The sequence below is a fragment of the Pristis pectinata genome, chromosome 7 (assembly GCF_009764475.1).
Source record: "Pristis pectinata isolate sPriPec2 chromosome 7, sPriPec2.1.pri, whole genome shotgun sequence".
NCBI classification, from domain to species: Eukaryota; Metazoa; Chordata; class Chondrichthyes; order Rhinopristiformes; family Pristidae; genus Pristis; species Pristis pectinata.
The window spans coordinates 96735373-96754674 of record NC_067411.1 but is presented as its reverse complement, the minus strand read 5'-3'; the positions used below and the strand labels follow the sequence as shown (position 1 = coordinate 96754674).

The 19302-nt window shown below is 41.3% G+C and overlaps 1 protein-coding gene across 1 annotated transcript in view; it reads left to right on the top strand.

The window, feature by feature from the left end:
• adgrv1 (adhesion G protein-coupled receptor V1) overlaps window positions 1-19302 on the top strand; it is a 249447-nt gene that overhangs the window by 195632 nt on the left and 34513 nt on the right. Inside the window, exons 63-66 of the mRNA XM_052020663.1 lie at window positions 791-939; window positions 4523-4724; window positions 8126-8345; window positions 18209-18448. Coding sequence (XP_051876623.1) covers window positions 791-939; window positions 4523-4724; window positions 8126-8345; window positions 18209-18448 — 811 coding nt within the window. The remainder of the gene's footprint in view (window positions 1-790; window positions 940-4522; window positions 4725-8125; window positions 8346-18208; window positions 18449-19302) is intronic.

The following is a 19302-nucleotide window of genomic DNA, read 5'->3' as shown; positions in this document are numbered from 1 at the left end:
TAAAAACCTATGCCATAAACAGGAGAGATTAAAATAAAAACAGAAAGAAAGAGGGGTTGTTCCATCAGTATCAAAAATTAATTATGAGCTGATCAAGAAAGGGAATAAAGAAGAAATAAATTTCTCAGATGGTGGACTGACAGCTGAGATCTATTGCCTGCAATTCCTGTGGCACTTGGGAATAAGGTTTCCTGGGGGATCCCATGTGTAGGGAGTCCCTCCATTTGTTCAAACTGAAGCACAATGCTTCTGAGTGTGAGGGTCAGCTGGTGTCACTGCCAAATATAAGAGAGGTTGAGAGTTTTCTGGATTGTATGTTCCAGAACATGGCCACTACACAGCCACAGAGTTCAGAGCACAGTATTGATAATTACACAGAAGTGTAGGAAGTGCAAGAACCTTCAGGCTGAGTGCCATTCTCAGACTGGCAGTCAGCATTAGAGACTGGTGTGGATGACACCTTGAAGGAGTGATATCCAGAAAATGGAACCATGAGGCAAAGGATTGCACAAAGGGAAACAGAAGGAATTCATTCGGTCCATGATGTCTATGCCAGCTCTTTGAAAGAAGTATCCAACTAGTCCCACTCCACTGATCTTTCCCCCAAGGCCTGCGAGTGTTACCACCTCAAACATAAATCCAATTCCCTTTTAAAATTCACTAGTCAACCTGCTGCCTTTTCAAATATTGCATTCCAATTCAGCAGAGCTCAATTGAAGGTAAGAATTAAAATATTCCATGAATGTTTCTTGATCATGTTGTGACTGATCACCCTTCTGTATTTTCACAGTTTGCACGACTTCACTGTTCGAGATCATGGCCTTCAACCAGATCAACCTCCTGTTTTGGGTAACATCTCATCCATTAGGATTGTGATACAAATAAATGACAATGCAGAAGGTATTATAGAATTTGAGGCACAATTCCTTAGTATAGAAGGTAAGATTTGTTTTACTCGTGATGAACTATTGACTATTGATAATATGGAGAAGATATGTGCTGGGAAATTCCCTGGTGCCTGTAAAGGTGTGTTAAATGGGTGGTGCATGACTGGCCAAGGAACAGAGGGAGGATTGTGATGCACTGGGATGTGGGTGAGAGATTGGAAAGGACTGTCTCTGAGATCAGTGTGTGCTGAGCAGAGATCAGTATCTGGGTGGAGTATTGGAGGATAGCAATATCACACAGGAAATCAGTGGTGTGGGTAAGAGTCAGGTAGGAGATTGCTCATTCATGGGGGATAAGAGCATAAGAAACAGTAGCTTGGTATAGACTTTATCGACTCTTGAGTCTTATTTCCCATTCCATAATATCAAGGCTGACCAGATCTTTTTCATTCATCTCCACTGTCCTGCCTGATCCTTACAACCTCTTGACTACCTGTAGTGCAAAATCTGTCTATCTCAGCCTTGAGTATTCTTAATGATTCAGAATATACAGCTCTCCACACATCTTAATCTTCTGAGAAAAGACATTTCTTGACATCTCAATCTCAAGCAGTCTTTTTTTAAGTCTCTGTGCACTCTTAAGTAGCTGACTCCTTATTCTGAGACTGTGCTCTGTAGATTAAGAACTCCCACCACCACTAGCCCCACAAAAGAAACATTCTCACAGCCCCTACCTCTCAGAATCTTTAATATTATAATGTGACCATCACATTAATCCCATGGAGACATTTAAGATTCTGTGAGGTAGAATCCAACTCAACTGCATCTTTCTTCACAAGACGGTGCCTTCTTCTTAGAACCAATCCAATGAACCTTTGTGGCACTGTCAAGTATATCCTTGCTAAGTCATGCAATAGTTCAACTGTGGTCTCACCAACAATTGCAGCAAGACTTTCTCTTTATCTTCCCCCCCTCCTTGCAATAAAAGTCAATATTCCTTTTGCCTCCTTAACTAAATACTGTATGTTAACTTCCTATTTTGTTTTGTAGAGGGACACCCCAGGTCTCTCTATATTTTTTTTAAAGTCCTTTTCTATCATGTTATGGCTAACACGAGGGGGCATAATTTTAAGGAGATTGGAGGAAGGTATAAGGGGGATGTCAGAGGTAAGTTTCTTTACACAGAGAGTGGTGGGTGCGTGGAACACACTGCCGGCAGAGGTTGTGGGGGCAAATACATTAGGGACATTTAAGAAACTCTTAGATAGACACATTAATGATTGAGAAATGGAGGGCTATGTAGGAGGGAAGGGTTAGATAGATCTTAGAGCAGGATAAAATGTTGACACAACATCATGGGCCGAAGGGCCTGTACTGTACAGTGGTGCAGTGTTCTGTGTTCTATCAGTGGAGAAGCAGTCAGGATAATGAGATGGTGATAGGGCAGGAGATCAGTTTGTAGTGTAAGAGGTTGTGACCATGCAACTGCCACTCTTTAAAGAGGACCTCTCAGACACAACTTCGCAGCACTTGGTCCGCTCTGGCAGGGTCCCACTGTATTAACAATACAGCAGGCCTCATATGCATTATAGCAATCTAATACAATATAAGTGGCCCGCATCATCAACGTGTTATTTATGTATTGACTAATGTTATGGAAGTGGTTGGACTTTACTGAGTGCCACTGCAATGGGCTACCCTGTACATTAGCATGTTAGACACATGCAGGACCCAAAAGGAACATTGCAGAAGTTCACAATTTTCCACTGTGATTTTAAAAAAGAGTTATAAGTGGATCTCACTATTGCATAAAAATGATATGCTGCATTACCCAATTTCTAAGCCATTAGCTCTGTTTATGCAATGTTGTACGTGATGGTGACCAAGAAAATAAGGGCTGCAATTTCCCAAGTGTGTTAATCATGAGGGCCACATATATTTGACTTGTACCGACATCAGAAATGTAAGAATAACAATGATTTAATAAATATCAGCTGACACCCAGTTGAATACTAGTAAAATATATAATCAAGTATATTATTTGATTATTCCATGTATCCTCTATGTTATCTTTTTGTTTATGAATTTACACAGTATTATAGGAATTGTACGAGGATTGCTGGTGCTAAATGGCTCTCAAATTTTGCCCTCCAGCTCTGCTCCTTCCCAGTACGTCTCAAGGAATATTATGTGACCTGTACGCCAGCTTCTGTTTAGTCCATGTTGTAAAGCAAGTCTCTGTCACTAATGTTTTCGATGCATCATCCTATCAATGTGAAGGACAGTGAACGTACCTGAATAATTTGATGCTTTGCTCTAGGAATGAATTGTTCTTCCTGAGCAGTCTCTTGAGCAAGGATGATTTTTGGTTTTATGGGATCTGAGGTGGCTCCTGAGGTCAGTGTGGGAGCCGCAGACTCTTCCACAGATGGGGTAGGAGGCGGGTGATAAGGCAGATGGGTGGATAGTTTGTGAGGTAGTGTGCTCCTTCCAGTATTCATACAAAGCTTCTGTATGGTCCCAATGCATGTCCTCAAGGTTCTCAATACCATCCCAAATGCTCCTTCTCCACTTTCTGCAGTCTTGGGCCAGGGATTCCTAGCTCACGGGGCTGTTGTGCTTCTTCATGGAAGCTCTGAACACGCCCTTGAATATTTTCCTCTATCCACCTGCTAATCACCTCCTACAACAGTGCTTGGAACAGAGTGTCTGCTTTGGGAGTCTGGTGCTAGGCATGTGAAAGGCATGGCCAGACCAGCTTAGCGGCTTGAGAGTAACTGGAGCCTCATTGCTGGGGATATTGGCCTGGGAGAGGATGCTGATGTTGGTTTGCTTATCCTTCCAGTGAATTTGAAGGATTTTGTGGAAACAGCTTTGGTAGTGTCTTTCCAGTGCTTTGAAATGCCTGTTGTAGGTAGTCCAGGTTTTGGAACCAAATAGGAAGGGAAGGAATCACTGCTCTACAGACCATGTTTTGTGCCAGATCTGAGGACTTGATCTTCACATTACCCCTTTTTTCAATCCAATGAATTATAATATCCATTAAATCTTGCTATATGAGCAAAACTACACACAAAACTATACCACAGCCCAGCACATCATGGAAACCAGCCTCCCCTCCATGGACTCTGTCTTTACCTCTCGCTGCCTTGGTGAAGCAGCCAGCATAATCAAAGACCCCACCCACCTGGGTCATTCTCTCTTCTCTCCTCTCCCATCAGGTAGAAGATACAGGAGCCTGAGGGCACGTACCACCAGGCTCAAGGACAGCTTCTATCCCACAGTGATAAGACTGTTGAACGGTTCCCTTATACGATAAGATGGACTCTTGACCTCACAATCTACCTTGTTATGACCTTTCACCTTATTGTCTACCTGCAAGGCACTTCTCTGTAGCTGTGACACTTTACTCTGTATTCTGTTATTGTTTTACCCTGTACTACCTCAATGCATTGTGTAATGAATTGATCTGTACGAACGGTATGCAAGATGAGTTTTTCATTGTACCTCGGTACGAGTGACAATACCAATACCAATTTTGATACTGGTTGCAATTAATAATTGTGACTTACATGGAGCTTCAGGTTTTCAAGAGTAAGGGTTAACAGTCATCATTTCACTATTTAATTCTACAGTTGAAGAAGACATTGGGATACTTGGAATTCCTTTGGTAAGGAAAATGGGGACATATGGATTTGTCACGGCAGACTTTGTTTCTCGTGCTATCACAGCATCCCCCAATGGAGCTGACTATGTTCTTCCGAATGGGACAATCATATTCTACCATGGACAAAATCAGAGTTTTATAAATGTGACCATTATTGATGACATAGAAAGGTAAGGAAAAACGTGCCAAAAGTATCAAAATATTAGTATTTGAATCTTATCTTAACTCTTGAGTAACCAGCTATGCATTCAACTCCTACATTGGCCTCATCAGATTCCTAAATTAAGTTCAGCTTCAATACACCATTGTGATGAATATTCTAAACAAAAGATTTGAATACTATACTATAATATGTTAGGAAAGCTTAAGAAAAATGCTGCAAAAGACTTAATTCTACATATTCAGTATTCACTAATCTAACATGGTGGTCATTTTCAATGTTTTCTTTCCAAAAGTATATGGTATACAATTGAGCTGTTCTTAAAACAAAACACGGGATTTTGGTAAGGTGCAGAGATTCCTATCTGATTGTGTGAGCTGATTTTCCTTCCGCTCATGCTTGCTTAAAAAAAATACTCTACAAATGGAAAATTGCCACAACTAATTCCAGTCAAAAGGTGACCTTTAAGTTTGTTTTCCATGTTGTTGAACAAAATATAGCAAATTGCAGTTGAGTTGCATTTTTCTTATCCTGAATGTCAAAGCAATTCACAGCTTGTGCATTTCTGAATTCGAGTCACTCATTGCAGTCAAAGTGTCCACAACATAAACTCATTAGTCATGCCTGTTGTGTTGGGAAGAATTTGGTCTAATTTCTCCTGCAATGATCCAAAAGAAGCATTGCACAGAGAATGAAAACACCTCATGCGAGACGAGGGTGAATCACTTGGAGCGATGTAAAGTAGCCTGGAAATGGTTGTTTTATCCACTTTAAGATGCAATTTCAAACACAATTAACTTTCCTGCTCAATATTTTGATGTACAGTAGTGGTGTCTTCTGTTTTATTTGCCTCCATCACCCCCTACTCCACCACAGCACATTCCAGGCACCCACCATTCCCTGGGTAAATAAAAAAACTTACCCTGCATATCTCCTTTGAATTTACCTTCTCTCACCTTAAATGCATGTCCTCTAGTATTAGACATTTCAATCCTGGGAAAAAAAATATCGGCTGTCTATCTATGTCTTTCGTAAACTTAAGAACTTCTATCAGGTCTCTCCTCAGCCTCCCCCGCTCCAGAGGAAACAACCCAAGTTTATCTGACCTCTCCTTATAGCACATGCCGTCTAATCCAGGCAACATCCTGGTGAACCACTTCTGCACCCTCTCCAAAGCCTCCACATCCTTCCTATAATGGGGCGACCAGAATTGAATGCAATATTCCAGTTGTGGCCGAACCAGAGTTTTATAAAGCTTGCAACATAACTTCCTGACTCTTGAGCTTCCTGACTAATAAATGCCATACGCCTTCTTTACCACCCTATCAACCCATGCAGTCACTTTCAGGGAGCTATAGACTTGGACCCCAAGATCCCTCTGTACATCAACACTTTTAAGGGTCTTTACTGTCCCTGTACATTTGATATCCCAAGTGCAACACCTCGCACTTGGCCAGATTAAACTCCATCTGCCATTTCTCTGCCCACAACTACAGAATCAGAATCAGATTTATTATCACTGACATATGTCGTGAAATTTGTTGTTTTGCAGCAGCAGTACAGTGCAAAGACATAAAGATGCAAAAAATTACTATAAGCTACAAAAATAAATAGTGCAAAAGAGGAATAATGAGGTAGTGTTCATGGACTGTTCAGAAATCTGATGGTGGAGGGGAAGAAGCTGTTCCCGAAATGTTGAGTGTGGGTCTTCAGGCTCCTGTACCACCTCCTGATCTATATCCCGCTGTATCATTTGGTAATCTTTTACACCATCCACAATGCCACCAATTTTTGTATTGTCTGCGAACTTACTAACCCACGTTTTCATCCAAGTCATTTATATATACGTATCACAAACAGCAGAGGTCCCAGTACAGATCCCTGTGGAACACCACTAGTCACGGACTTCCGGCCAGAGTAAGTCCCATTGACCACTACCCTTTGTCTTCTATGGGCAAGTCAATTCTGAATCCAAACAACTGAGTCACTGTGGATCCCATGCATCTTAATCTTCTGCATGAGCCTACCATGAGGGACCTTGTCAAACTCCTTACTAAAGTCCATATCAACAACATCTACAGCTCTACCTTCATCAATCACCTTCATCAATCCTTACCTGTATGTAAGTAGTTCGTATGTTCTCCCCGTGACTGCATGGGTTTCCTCCGGGTTCTGTGGTTTCCTCCCACGTTCTAAAGGCATACAAGTTAGGAAGTTGTGGGTATGCTATGTTGGTGCCAGAAGTGCGGCGACACTTGCGGGCTGCTCTCAGAACATTCTACGCAAAGATGCATTTCACTGTGTGTTTCAATGTACATGTGACTAATAAAGATCTTACCTTATCTTATCTTATCACCACCTCAAAAAACTCAATCAAGTTATCAACGCATGACTTGCCCTGACTGTCCCTAATTAGGCCATGGTTTTCCAAATACTCATAAATCCTATCCCTAAGAATCCTCTCCAATAACTTTCCTCCGACTGACATGAAATTCACCGGTCTATCCCTTTTTTCCCTTCTTGAATAATGGAATAAATTCAGCATTGCATTATTAAAATCTATCTGTTCCAGGTGTGACCAATAGTGGGTAATTCCAAGAAAAGTTTGTCTAATTTCTGCTTCCCCCTCCTGCCATCCCCCTCCCACCCTCATCCACCCCGATGCCCTGCCACCTCACATCCCCTCTAAAGGTCCAAAAGGAGATTTAAACAAGGAAGGAAGGCATTTTTCATAATCAGACATGACACCTTAGACCTCCATCCAATGTATAGACGCACTCTTACAAGCACAGAGCCACTCAGGTAGAGACGAGCTCATGATCAGTTGTCGCTCACAGCAAATGGGGAGTGCTGTCCTGTCATGACTGAGTTCTATACCAAGAATAGACTGACTGCCTTCACTTCTAACTTCCTCCGAAGGAGACCTTCGTGATCTCTACTACATTTGTTGTAAACATGGTGGTCCTGTGTAATTTAAATTCTGATTAGTCAGTATCATAGGACTAATTCCCACCAGTCTCCTTGTTTTAATTGTGTTCCAGTGGGCATCTGAATGACTCTGAATCCTTCCTTCAGTGGGTCTAGGAGAGAGTTTATCTTGTCCGCCCCCTCGCTCCCTCCCCCATCTCTAATTTATTATCCTGTTTGTTTCCCTGAAGATCTTCTAATACTGATTGATAATTAACTTAAGATAGTGTGCAGTACTATCACTGTCTTTATGCAAAGATTAATCCTCTAAGCTATTTACCTATTCCCTCTATACTTTGTAAATCAATTTGACATCAAGTCTTAACATTTTTATTGGTTATGCCAGTAATCTATGCATTATTGCACTTTTTTACATAATATTTAAATTTACTGTGCAATTTTAAAGTGGAAGAAAGCTGACATTTGTGGCTTCGTTCCCTGCAGTGAATTTGATGAGCAGTTTGAAATCCAGTTGGTAGCAGCAAAAGGAGGAGCAGTGCTTGGAACCCATCTCACCACCAGAGTAACCATCCGCAGAAGTGACTCCATCAGTGGACTCATTCGATTTCGAAATCTGACCCAGTTGATCATCCCTAATCCCAGTACACCACAGGTGCTAACGCTGATGCTGGAAAGGATTGGAGGACACACTGGAGATGTGCAGGTAGAGTACACTTGTATATCCTTGATAACTAACTAATAAATTTGTTTGGTAACAGATAAATTATGGCCACGGCACAGTTGGAAAAAATTCCTTCTCTTTTCCAGAATCAGATTTATTATTACTGTCTTAAATGACATCAAATTTGTTGTTTTGTGGCAGCAAAGGCATAAAATTAGTATAAATTACAAAATAAATAAATAGTGCAAAAAAAAGGAACAATGAATAGTGTTCATATGTTCATGGACCATTCAGAAATCTGATGGCGGAGGGGAAGAAGCTGTTCCTGAATCATTGAGAGTGGGTTTTCAGGCTCCTGTACCTCCTCCCCGATGGTAGTAACAAGAAGAGGGCATGTCCTGGATGGTGCGGGCCCTTAGTGATGGATGTTGCCTTCTTGAGGCACCGCCTCTTGAAGATATGGTGGGGAGAGTTGTGCCCTGGATGGAGCTGGCTGAGTCTATGATATGAAAGATACATCAGTCTGCAGAAATAAGAGCTTCTGTGGTTTTACATTTATTCTTTTTACTTTATCTGATTACTGTTTATTTCATAGGAAGTGCCGCTGTCATTATTTTAGGTGATGGTGCATCATTTGGTACAATTGCTATTGCTGAATCAATCAAACACATTCTAACTGGAGAGCCAATCAGGCTGATTTAACATGAGTGCCCCAGAAGTTACTATCTTGCTGTAGAACTCTTTATAAAAAATTGGAGGTTCGTGAACAGGATTGCGATTTGTATGGGCAATTAGGATGTATGATCCACCTAAACTGGTTTATATTAGACTCTTAGTGAATCTAATGTGCTCAAGTCAACAAGGCATTATTTGTGTTATTGGCATCCCAAGAATAAATAATCTACAACCAGGACAATTAAACAAAAACTAGAAGTTGTTTTTAACTTGTAGAAGGTGTTGGTTCAGCTACGTTGAGAACACAGCGTGTATCTATCTCTGCTCCCTTCAGAAGGCAGAGGACATCAGGCACCTGGAAAATAGCAATTGGATGGACAATTGGTTGCCACGTTTTACACAGACCAAGCCATAGATTTATTTCTATGTTGGACGAGATCAAACATTATACTGTCAGAAATAAGAGTGACCAAAGAAAAGAAAATAACAGGAATAGGAGTTTGCCATTTGGCTCATAGAGTTGGCTCCACTATTCAATAAGGTATTGGTATTGGTTTATACCGTGGTACAGTGAAAAGCTTGTCTTACAAACCGATTGTACAGGTCAATTCATTACACAGTGCAGTTACATCGAGTTAGTACAGAGTGCATTGAGGTAGTACAAGTAAAAAGAGTAACAGTACAGAGTAAAGTGTCACAGTTACAGAGAAAGTGCAGTGCAATAAGGTGCAAGGTCACAACAAGGTAGATCGTGAGGTCATAGTCCATCTCATTGTATAAAGAAACCGTTCAATAGTCTTATCACAGTGGGGTAGAAGCTGTCCTTAAGTCTGGTGGTATGTGCCCTCAGGCTCCTGTATCTCCTACCCGATGGAAGAGGAGAGAAGAGAGAATGTCCCGGGTGGGTGGGGTCTATGATTATGCTGGCTGCTACACCAAGACAACGAGAGGTAAAGACAGAGTCCAAGGAGGGGAGGTTGGTGTCTGTGATGCCCTGGGCTGTGTCCACAACTCTCTGCAGTTTCTTGCGGTCCTGGGCAGAACAGTTGCTGTACCAAGCCGTGATACATCCAGATAGGATACTTTCTATGGTGCATCTGTAAAAGTTGGTGAGAGTCAGAGGGGACAAACCAAATTTATTTAGCCTCCTGAGGAGGTGCTGGTGAGCTTTTTTGGCCGTGGCATCTATGTGATTTGACCAGGACAGGCTGTTGGTGATGTTCACTCCCAGGAACTTGAAGCTCTCAACCCTCTCGACCTCAGTATCGTCAATATAGACGGGTGCATGAACACCGCCCCCTTTCCTGAAAACAATGACCAGCTCTTTTGTTTTGTTGTCATGGCTAATCCAATGTCTGATATCTTGGCTCAACAAAAATCCACAGACAATGACAAAGAAACTTTAATTGAAGACAAAACAGCAACTGAGAGCAACTTAATGCTACTACAAAGCATGATTAAGCATGGTAGCAGAATACAAGATGACTGGAAACATTCAAACATATAAAATAGGGGCAAGAGTAATGTATTTGGCCCTTTGCGCCAGCTCCACCAATCCTTATGATAAGAGCTGATCATCTATTTCAATTGCACAGAGCTGTGGACGCAGCCCAGTCCATCACTCAAACCAGCCTCCTCTCCATTGACTCTGTCTACTCTTCCTGCTGCCTTGGGAAAGCAGCCGATGTAATAAAGGGCCTCTCCCACTCCTTGTCATTCTCCTTCTCCCCTCTACCATCAGGCAGAAGGTACAAAAGCCTGAGAAATGTACCACCGGGCACAAGGGTGGCTTCTAACCCGCTGTTATCAGACTCTTGAATGAACCCCTTATACACCAAAAATGAACTCTTGATCTCTCAGTCTACCTCATCATGGCCCTTGCACTTTATTTGTCTACCTGCATTGCACTTTCTCTGTGACTGTAACACTATATTCTGCATTTTGATTTTCCTTTTTGTACTACTTCAATGTACTTATGTTCAGAACGATCTGTGTGGATGGCACGCAAACAAAAGCTTTTCACTGTATCTCGGTACATGTGACAATAATAAACCAATTACCAATTACCATTGAAAAACGCGATGATGCTGGAGGAACTCAGCAGGCCAGGCAGCATCCGTGGCGAAAAGCAGGTGGTCAATGTTTTGGGTCAGGACCTTTCTTCAGGACTGAAGATAGGAAAAGGGGAAGCCCAATCCAGCATCATAGTGTTTTTCATCTAGATTCCAGCATCTGCAGTCCTTTGTTTCTCTACCAATTATCATTCTCTCCCCATATTCCTTGACACCTTTTCATTTAAATATGTAAAAAAAATCCCTTTCTTAGAAAATATTCAGCAACTTTGCCTCAACTGCCTTGTGTGATAGAAAATTCCAGAGCTTCACTGCCCTCCAAGTGAAAAAATTTCTCTTCATTTCAGTGTTAAATCTCATGTTGTGTACCTTGTGATGATGACACTGTCATTTAGACACCCAGCCAAGGGAAATATCCTCCCTACATTTCGCCCCTCTATCCCTGTCAGAATTTTGAAAGTTTTGGTTAGATCCCCTCTCCTTCTAAACCCCAATGAATACAAACCAAGCTGTTTTGATCACTTTTCATTTGCCACACCCACTTTCCCAGGAATCAGTCTGGTGAATATTTGCTGCATTGCCTCTATGGCAAGTATATCTTTACTTGAGTAAAGAGACTAAAATGACACACGATACTCCCAAGTGTGGTTTCACCAAGAATCTGTGTAGTTGGAGTAAGGCACCCTTACACCTGTACTCATATTTTTTTGTTATTGGGACAATATACCATTTGGCTTCTTAAGTGCTTGCAGTATCTTAGTTTAAAGCACTCAATTCACTCGGTCCTAGTGCAGTTCCCTAGCTTTGTAACTTTGCTGAAGGCAAAGTATAAAATGTTTGGTGTATGCAGAAGGTCTATCTGTCTGTGATATTGTTGATGAGAAGCAGTCTCTCATATATTTGCAGTTATAACTTCAAGCCTTCTAATGAATATTCTGAAGCTGCAGAATCCTGAGAAATCCCAATATTAACTGGGGTTGAGGTTTACCAGTTGGTAGCCAGGGTTCTTGTGGTTCTTGATGTCTCAGTGTAGAACGAAATCAAAATCAAAGGCCAACAGTTCATGCAGTCCTGAGTGCTGCAATATTAGAAGTGAGATCTTTTGGATGGTGTATTAAATCCTGGCCATATTTGCCTTGGTGTGTGTAGAAAAATTCATGGTACTAATTGGAAGCAGTAAGCTTGCCTCAAGACCAGATTAACTGGGCAGAGATTTCTGCCAGTGAGGGTACAGTTTCACTTTTCAAAGAAAGTAGTTTTAGAACTGCATCATCCATGACTTAGGGACCTAAGTGAAGGGAGGTAAGTCTCAAAAATCTCTATGAATGTCAGTAATATTTTCAGATTTGTAAATATTGCAGTACGGAATAAGAATGCACCTTCAATAAAAGAAGTATCCATGGTGGATTTTGTTTTCTCCCCTCAGTTAAAGAACATTGAAGTACCAAGTAAAAATATGGGGGTGGAAGCAAAGAAGCAAAAGAAAAAAAAATCTTGGTAATGAAAATAAAGACACATTTCTGGAAAAAAAAGTACTTTTCAAGCCAACCTTCCTTTGATGGATTCAAATAATTTATCACTGCCCAAATGAAGCTTCTTATTTTGTTATACTACTAGACTTTGGCTTGTGATTTTTATGGAACGCGTTATGCTCATTTAATCACATGTCATAACTCAGAAAACATCCAATGTTCAAGGAACATATGAGAACCCTGTCCTTTTCCTGTTCATTCAACCCATGGTTGTGGGTGCATTTTGAAAGATGACCAGGAGAGGTCATTATCTGTTCTAGACAATGTTTTATAACCAGGACTGTAAATACACCAATCAATCCGACTTTACAATGCTCCAGGCTTTCTCAGTTTTTATATTTGGCATTATGCTTGTACCATTTGTCTAAACTATACCCTTATAACTAAAATACAGAGTAGTAAAACCTAAAATCCATTTTTTAATATAAATTTTATTTTAAAAAATCCTATGTTTAGTTCTGCTCAGAATATTTCATTAAAAATCAAACTAAGAAGTACTAATAAATGCAATCAAGTAGTTCTGTGGGATGTCAGTTTTGCTTACTTGAAGATGAGCAGTATTAGTGATTTATAAAACCCGATTAAAACGCTCAAATTCAAAACTTATTCAAGACAAACAGTAGCACGCAGCAGGAAAAGTATTACTTTCTAATAAGTCTTGCATTTCAAGATTAAATAATTGTCACACTTAACAGGGAAGTACTGAGCTTTGACATCATGGTGTAGGTGGAGAGTAAGGACAAAGTGCTGTGAAGACTAAAGTAAGTGTTATATTTGTCACAGATGTCAAACTCCTTAACCACACGACTATCCTACTTAGTTGGTAGTTTTGTTGATAGTGAGGAAGGTAGTCTTAGGCTACAGAATGATATTGATCAGCTGGTAAATTGGGCAGGACAATGGCAGATCGAATTTAATCTTGATAAGTGTGAGGTGATGCATTTTGATGTTTACTAAGGGTAGGGCATATACAATGAATGCTGGGGCCCTAGGGAGTATTGAGGAATAAAGGAAGCTTATCTAAAATATATATATTTTGGTGTTCATATCCAAAATTCCTGAAGGTGACAGCAAGGTGAATTGGGTGGTGAAGAAGGCATACGGGATGATTGCCCTCATTAACCAGGCATAGAGTATAAGAGTAAGGAGGCCTTGGTACAAATTTATAAAACATTGGTTAGGCCACAGCTGGAATGTTGTGAGCAGTTCTGATTGTCACACTGGAGGAAGGGAATGATTAGACTGGAGAGGGTGCAGAGGAGATTCACCGGGAGATATTTGCCTGAGTTGGAACATTTCAGTTGTGAGAAGTGACGCGATAGGCTGGGTTTCCCATGGAAGGGGACCTGACAGAGATGTACAAAATTAGGAGAGGCATAAATGGGGTAGATAGTCAGAAATTTTACCCCGTGGCAGAGGTACAGTATCTAGGACCAGAGGGTATTGGTTTGAGATGAGGAGTAAGAGGTTTAAAGGGTATCTTTGGAAGAATTTTTTCACCCAGAGGGTGGCTGCAATCTGGAACACACTGCCTGGGAAAATGGTGGGGGCAGTTACTCTTACAATGCTTAAGAAGCATCTGGCCAAGCACTGGAACTACCAAGGCATAGAGCAGGTTACGGACCAAACACGAGTAAATGTGATTAATATAGAGAGGTAGTTGATGGTTAGATGGGCCAAAGAGTCTGTTTCTATTTTGTGTGACTCTATTGCACAGGGGAGTTTTGATTTGGCATCGCACTCTTTGTTATGGAGTCCTAACATGTACAAGTACATAACCCCCATACTTTAAAAAAAAAGACACCTGCTCAGGCTACATGCTACTCTGGTTGGAAGCTGGCACAAACTCTTTCCATCTGTTGGTACTCCCTTGGCAATGAAACACTGATCCCTTCGCCACAGAGTTCGCTCCAGCCTCAATGGTTCACACCACAACAAGGCATGTGGTGATGGGATGACTTAGCCATTTCCCTTCTCTGGGAGCACCAGTAGAGGGCTGAGCCTTCAACCAAGTTCCTGATATAGCAGTACCAGGGACAGCGGAAGCTTACAGCAGAGCTATCGGTAATGCATCACTCCGCATCTAAAGCCAGACTGACTCCTTTTGGTGCTGATTTCACTGGCATTCTTCTTCCTGGGAATGTATTACCAATATATAGGTATATTTTAAACGGTGGCATTATCAAACCAATACAGGGAGTTTACTGGGACATTATTTAGACTCTCACTGTGCAGTCTAAGTTAACCAACAGAAATACTATAACATTTGCTCTGCTGCTGGTGTTCTGGTGGTGGAAAATGCATCTTGCAAAGGAAAACAAAGTATTTTCAAATTCTGATTCTCCAAAAAAAATGCTTCTTGCATCTTATTACAATGGAAGTGTGTGACCAGTGCACAGAGGGAGACGAATTCATGCAAAGGTTGTGTTTAGTGCAGATTCAAATTAAGGGAAACAAATGTCTTCTAGATCCTGAGGAATCCAATAGATCTATGGTAAAACAGGTAGATGCAGGCAGTACAAAGAGTCCTGTTGAGGAAAGTACCTACTTGCCGTTGATATAACAGTCTGCCTACGCTAATTATGCCAATTTACTCCTGGTTTTGGGGAACGAAACTATATAAGATTCAGGGCTTTTCCCTTGATCAAAAAAGTGTTAATAATGCAATAGATTGTGTCCGGACTGTGCAGAATGAATGGCTCTGGTAATCAGGAGTGAGAGGTGGCTGAAGACAAGAAGGTCTGAAAATTTTGTGCGATGAGCAATCTAGCAAAGCAGCAAGTTGGAGAAATGTGGTGTTGGCTGTTGATATAAAGAATAATATGAGTAGAGTGTGTGAATCAACCAATATGAGAGTTGCAGGAATTTACTGAACAGCCCCAGATTCCTCCAGTTGCATGGATCTACGAAGATTTGGTATTAGTATTGGTATTGGTTTATTATTGTCACTTGTACTGGGTTACAGTGAAAAACTTGTCTTTCATACCAATTGTACAGGTCAATTCATTACACAGTGCACTTACATTGCGTTAGTACAGAGCGCATTGATGTAGTACAGGTAAAAACAATAACAGTACAGAGTAAAGTGTCACAGCTACAGGGAAAGTGCAGTGCAATAAAGTGCAAGGTCACAACAAGGTAGATCATGAGGTCATAGTCCATCTCATCATATAAGGGAACCGTTCAATAGTCTTATCACAGTAGGGGAGAAGCTGTCCTTAAGTCTGGTGGTATGTGCCCTCAGGCTCCTGTATATTCTACCTGATGGCAGAGGAGAGAAGAGAGGATGACCCGGGTGGGTGGGGTCTTTGATTATGCTGGCTACTTCACCAAGACAGCAAGAGGTAAAGACAGAGTCCAAGAAGGGGAGGCTGGTGTCTGTGATGTACTGGGCTGTGTCCACAACTCTCTGCAGTTTCTTGCAGTCCTGGGCAGAGCAGTTGCCGTACCAAGCCCTGATGCATCCGGATAGGATGCTTTCTAAGGTGCATTGATAAAAGTTGGTGAGAGTCAAAGGGGACAAACCGAATTTCTTTAACCTCCTGAGGAAGTAGAGGCGCTGGTGAGCTTTCTTGGCTGTGGCATCTACGTGATTCGACCAGGATGGGCTGTTGGGGATGTTCACTCCCAGGAACTTGAAGCTCTCAACCCTCTCGACCTCAGCACCATTGATGTAGACGGGTGCACGTACACTGCCCCCTTTCCTGAAGTCAATGACCAGATCGTGTTTGTGCTGATCTCACGCTTGCTTGCCTTTTTATTTAAGGGCTGTTTTTTGTCCCAACTCCTGTGCAAAGGCAACCACTGACGACACTGACAGAAAGCTGCTTCAACCTGCTCCCTGGGGCAAGTTCCCCAATGTCTACCAATGGGGAGGGCATAGGAGCCATTCACGGTATACCGTGTGCACTCTCAACTCCCCAGATTTACAGCACAATTCCATGGACACTCGCAGCAAGCTGCACCAAATGGTCAGTTCTGAGTCCCAGCATACAAATGTGAGCAAAGCAATGCCTAGTTGTGTAAACACAACTCCCTCCTCCATGGTTACAAGGATTAGCTGCATTGCACATCCTCCAGCTGCCCTGAAAGATCTGCTGTCTTCACAGTCCACTCTATTATTGCATGACACCCCTGTGCAGTACAGTTGCTGCCAGCAGATCTTATTACAGTGACTGAAACTCGACCAGTGGCACAGGTGGGAAACACAATGTCACTACAATTAAAAGGAGTATTTAACTTCACATTTATTTGCACACCAAAGTAAAGATGCATATGTTGCACTGAAAACCAGACATTTGGATTCTTAATTGCCAACTGGACAGACACGAGCCAAAAGAACAGACTGTCCAGACCAAAACTGGGCAGGTGGTAATGCTACAGTTAGCTGAATTAGTTTTAGAGATACGTAGCTAAGGCAGGCATGGATAGCATTGGTACAAGATCCAGGAACTGCCTCTTTTCAGTGTTGTTGACCTGATGCACTGGATAAATTCTACGAATTTGCAACTTAAAACTCCTAAGCTTCTGAACATTGCAGAAGAAGCATAACATCACAAGTAAACTTTAATCAAACTAAGGGACTGAAAAGAAGCCACAGCTAAAGTTGAAGAGAAACTTGGCAGAAACTTTTCAAAGGAAGTAAAGCTGGGAGACTGTGAGCTGATGATAGCAGGAGATGGCGTTGTTAAGGGATGTAAACAATTGCTAAAAATAGCTTTCTGATTGATTGATTAAGATCTCGGCACAGGGGAGACCAGAGTTAATGAGATTAGGGATCTGTGGCGGAGACCAGGCTTGCATTTACTTTGAGAATGGAAGATTCAGGAACAATCTCATTAATGTGCCTAAGACAATTAAAAGAATTGATAGACTGGATAGAGAGCAACAATTTTCTCTGGTGGGCAAATTCAGGACAAGAGTGTGTCAGGTTTATATCAGAGATAAGCCATTTGGGAAGCATTTCTTCAAAGGTTAATGGAAATCTGAAACTCCCTCTCGACTATCTGCAAGCCTTTGGCCAATTGGAAAAATCAAAATGAAGCAAAGTTGAGATGTTGGCCAGTCATGCATAAACAGAGAGGCAAAACAACTTTGAAGAGGCTAAATGATCCCCTATTATTCCTGAGTTTGGATTGTGGCTGAATTTGTCAAAAATGATGCAGTTATGTGAAGATAAAGGGCAACTGAATGAGAGCTGGGGGAATTTAAATGCAATTGAATCAGCATGGATATGTCTGTTTTTGGTGCAAAGCCAAACGAAAGAGATCTAATCCACAATACTTTAAATTATTAGAACATTCTGCACATACATTTAATATGAATTAGACCTACATACTCCTGATGTCAAAGGTACTTCTGTGTAAAAGGTTAATTTTACTCCTTTATGCTACTGGTAAAGAGCCCTCGCCCATAAATGGGAATTTCATTTGGCATGGTACAATTTGTTTGATCATTTAAGTGAATGGTTGGAATATTATGCTGAGCAGAATCCAAATTTCAAAACTGTCAAAATGCTAGCTGCTAAACTCATCAGAAGTTGGAATGTCAGAGGAGTTCCTGCAGACATGTTCTCTACCTGTTTATTTCTGCAATCCTGTAAACAGTGAATTATATTTTTTCTTAGATCAAATGGCACATCTTGGGTCCAAACTCAGAAACAATTTTACCATCATCCAACACAGACATAGGTGATCCTGTGAATGGAACGTTCTACTTTAGAGATGGGGAGGTCGGGAACCGAATCATTGAACTGAACATTTTACCACATGAAGAAATTGAAATTCAAGAGACATTTATCATCCAACTTATCCTGGACATTGGTGATGCTGAAATCGACCATAAGGCTGGGAAAGTGTTGTTGACAGTGAGTAACTTTTAATATGTAATACTATTATTTGAACATACTATTTTTGTAGCCATTAGCATAACGCTATTACAGTGCCAGCGACTCAGGTTCAATTCCCGCTGCTGTCTGTAAGGAGTGTGTATGTTCTCCCTGTGTGTCTGCGTGGGTTTTCTCTGGGTGCTCCGGTTTCCTCCCACATTCCAAAGGTGTACGGGTTAGGAACTGTGGGCATGCTATTGTTGGCACTGGAAGAGTGGCGACACTTGCGGGCTGCCCCCCAGCACATTCTCAGTAATGCAAAAAGATGCATTTCACTGTGTGTTTCAATGTACATGTGACTAATAAATAAACTTATCTACTTTTTGAACTGTGAAATCCTTTTGATTATTTTGTTGAGTTGCCATTGATACGATATAGTTCTGATGACAAAAATAAATAGTCTAAGAATGTACCTGAAACAGTACCAAAAAAAGTGAAAGCAGTAAGTTAATAGTTTGTAAATCATTCATTGACATGTAAAGGCCTGGGAATTGAACCCATTCATGTCCAGTTTTGATGTGTAAATCGAACATATAGCCATTTTGCACATTTTAATGCAAATGCAATTATTCCCAGTGGGCGCCTCACAAACTGAGAAATGGAATCAGACACTATTTACCTCAATGTGGCTTAGGCTTTTCTAGTGTCAATCGTGCACTTGATGGCATGACACTTATCTCTTCCTTACTGACAGAAATTGAAGCAATAATGTGCAACCAAAGACCTTCATAGACAACTGCCAGTCAAGTGAGAGGCAAACATCACAGCCCATCCTAGCTGAACGTCAATGTGTTGCTGTCTGCAATGTGCCTGCCTGGTTATGTTGTTGCTGG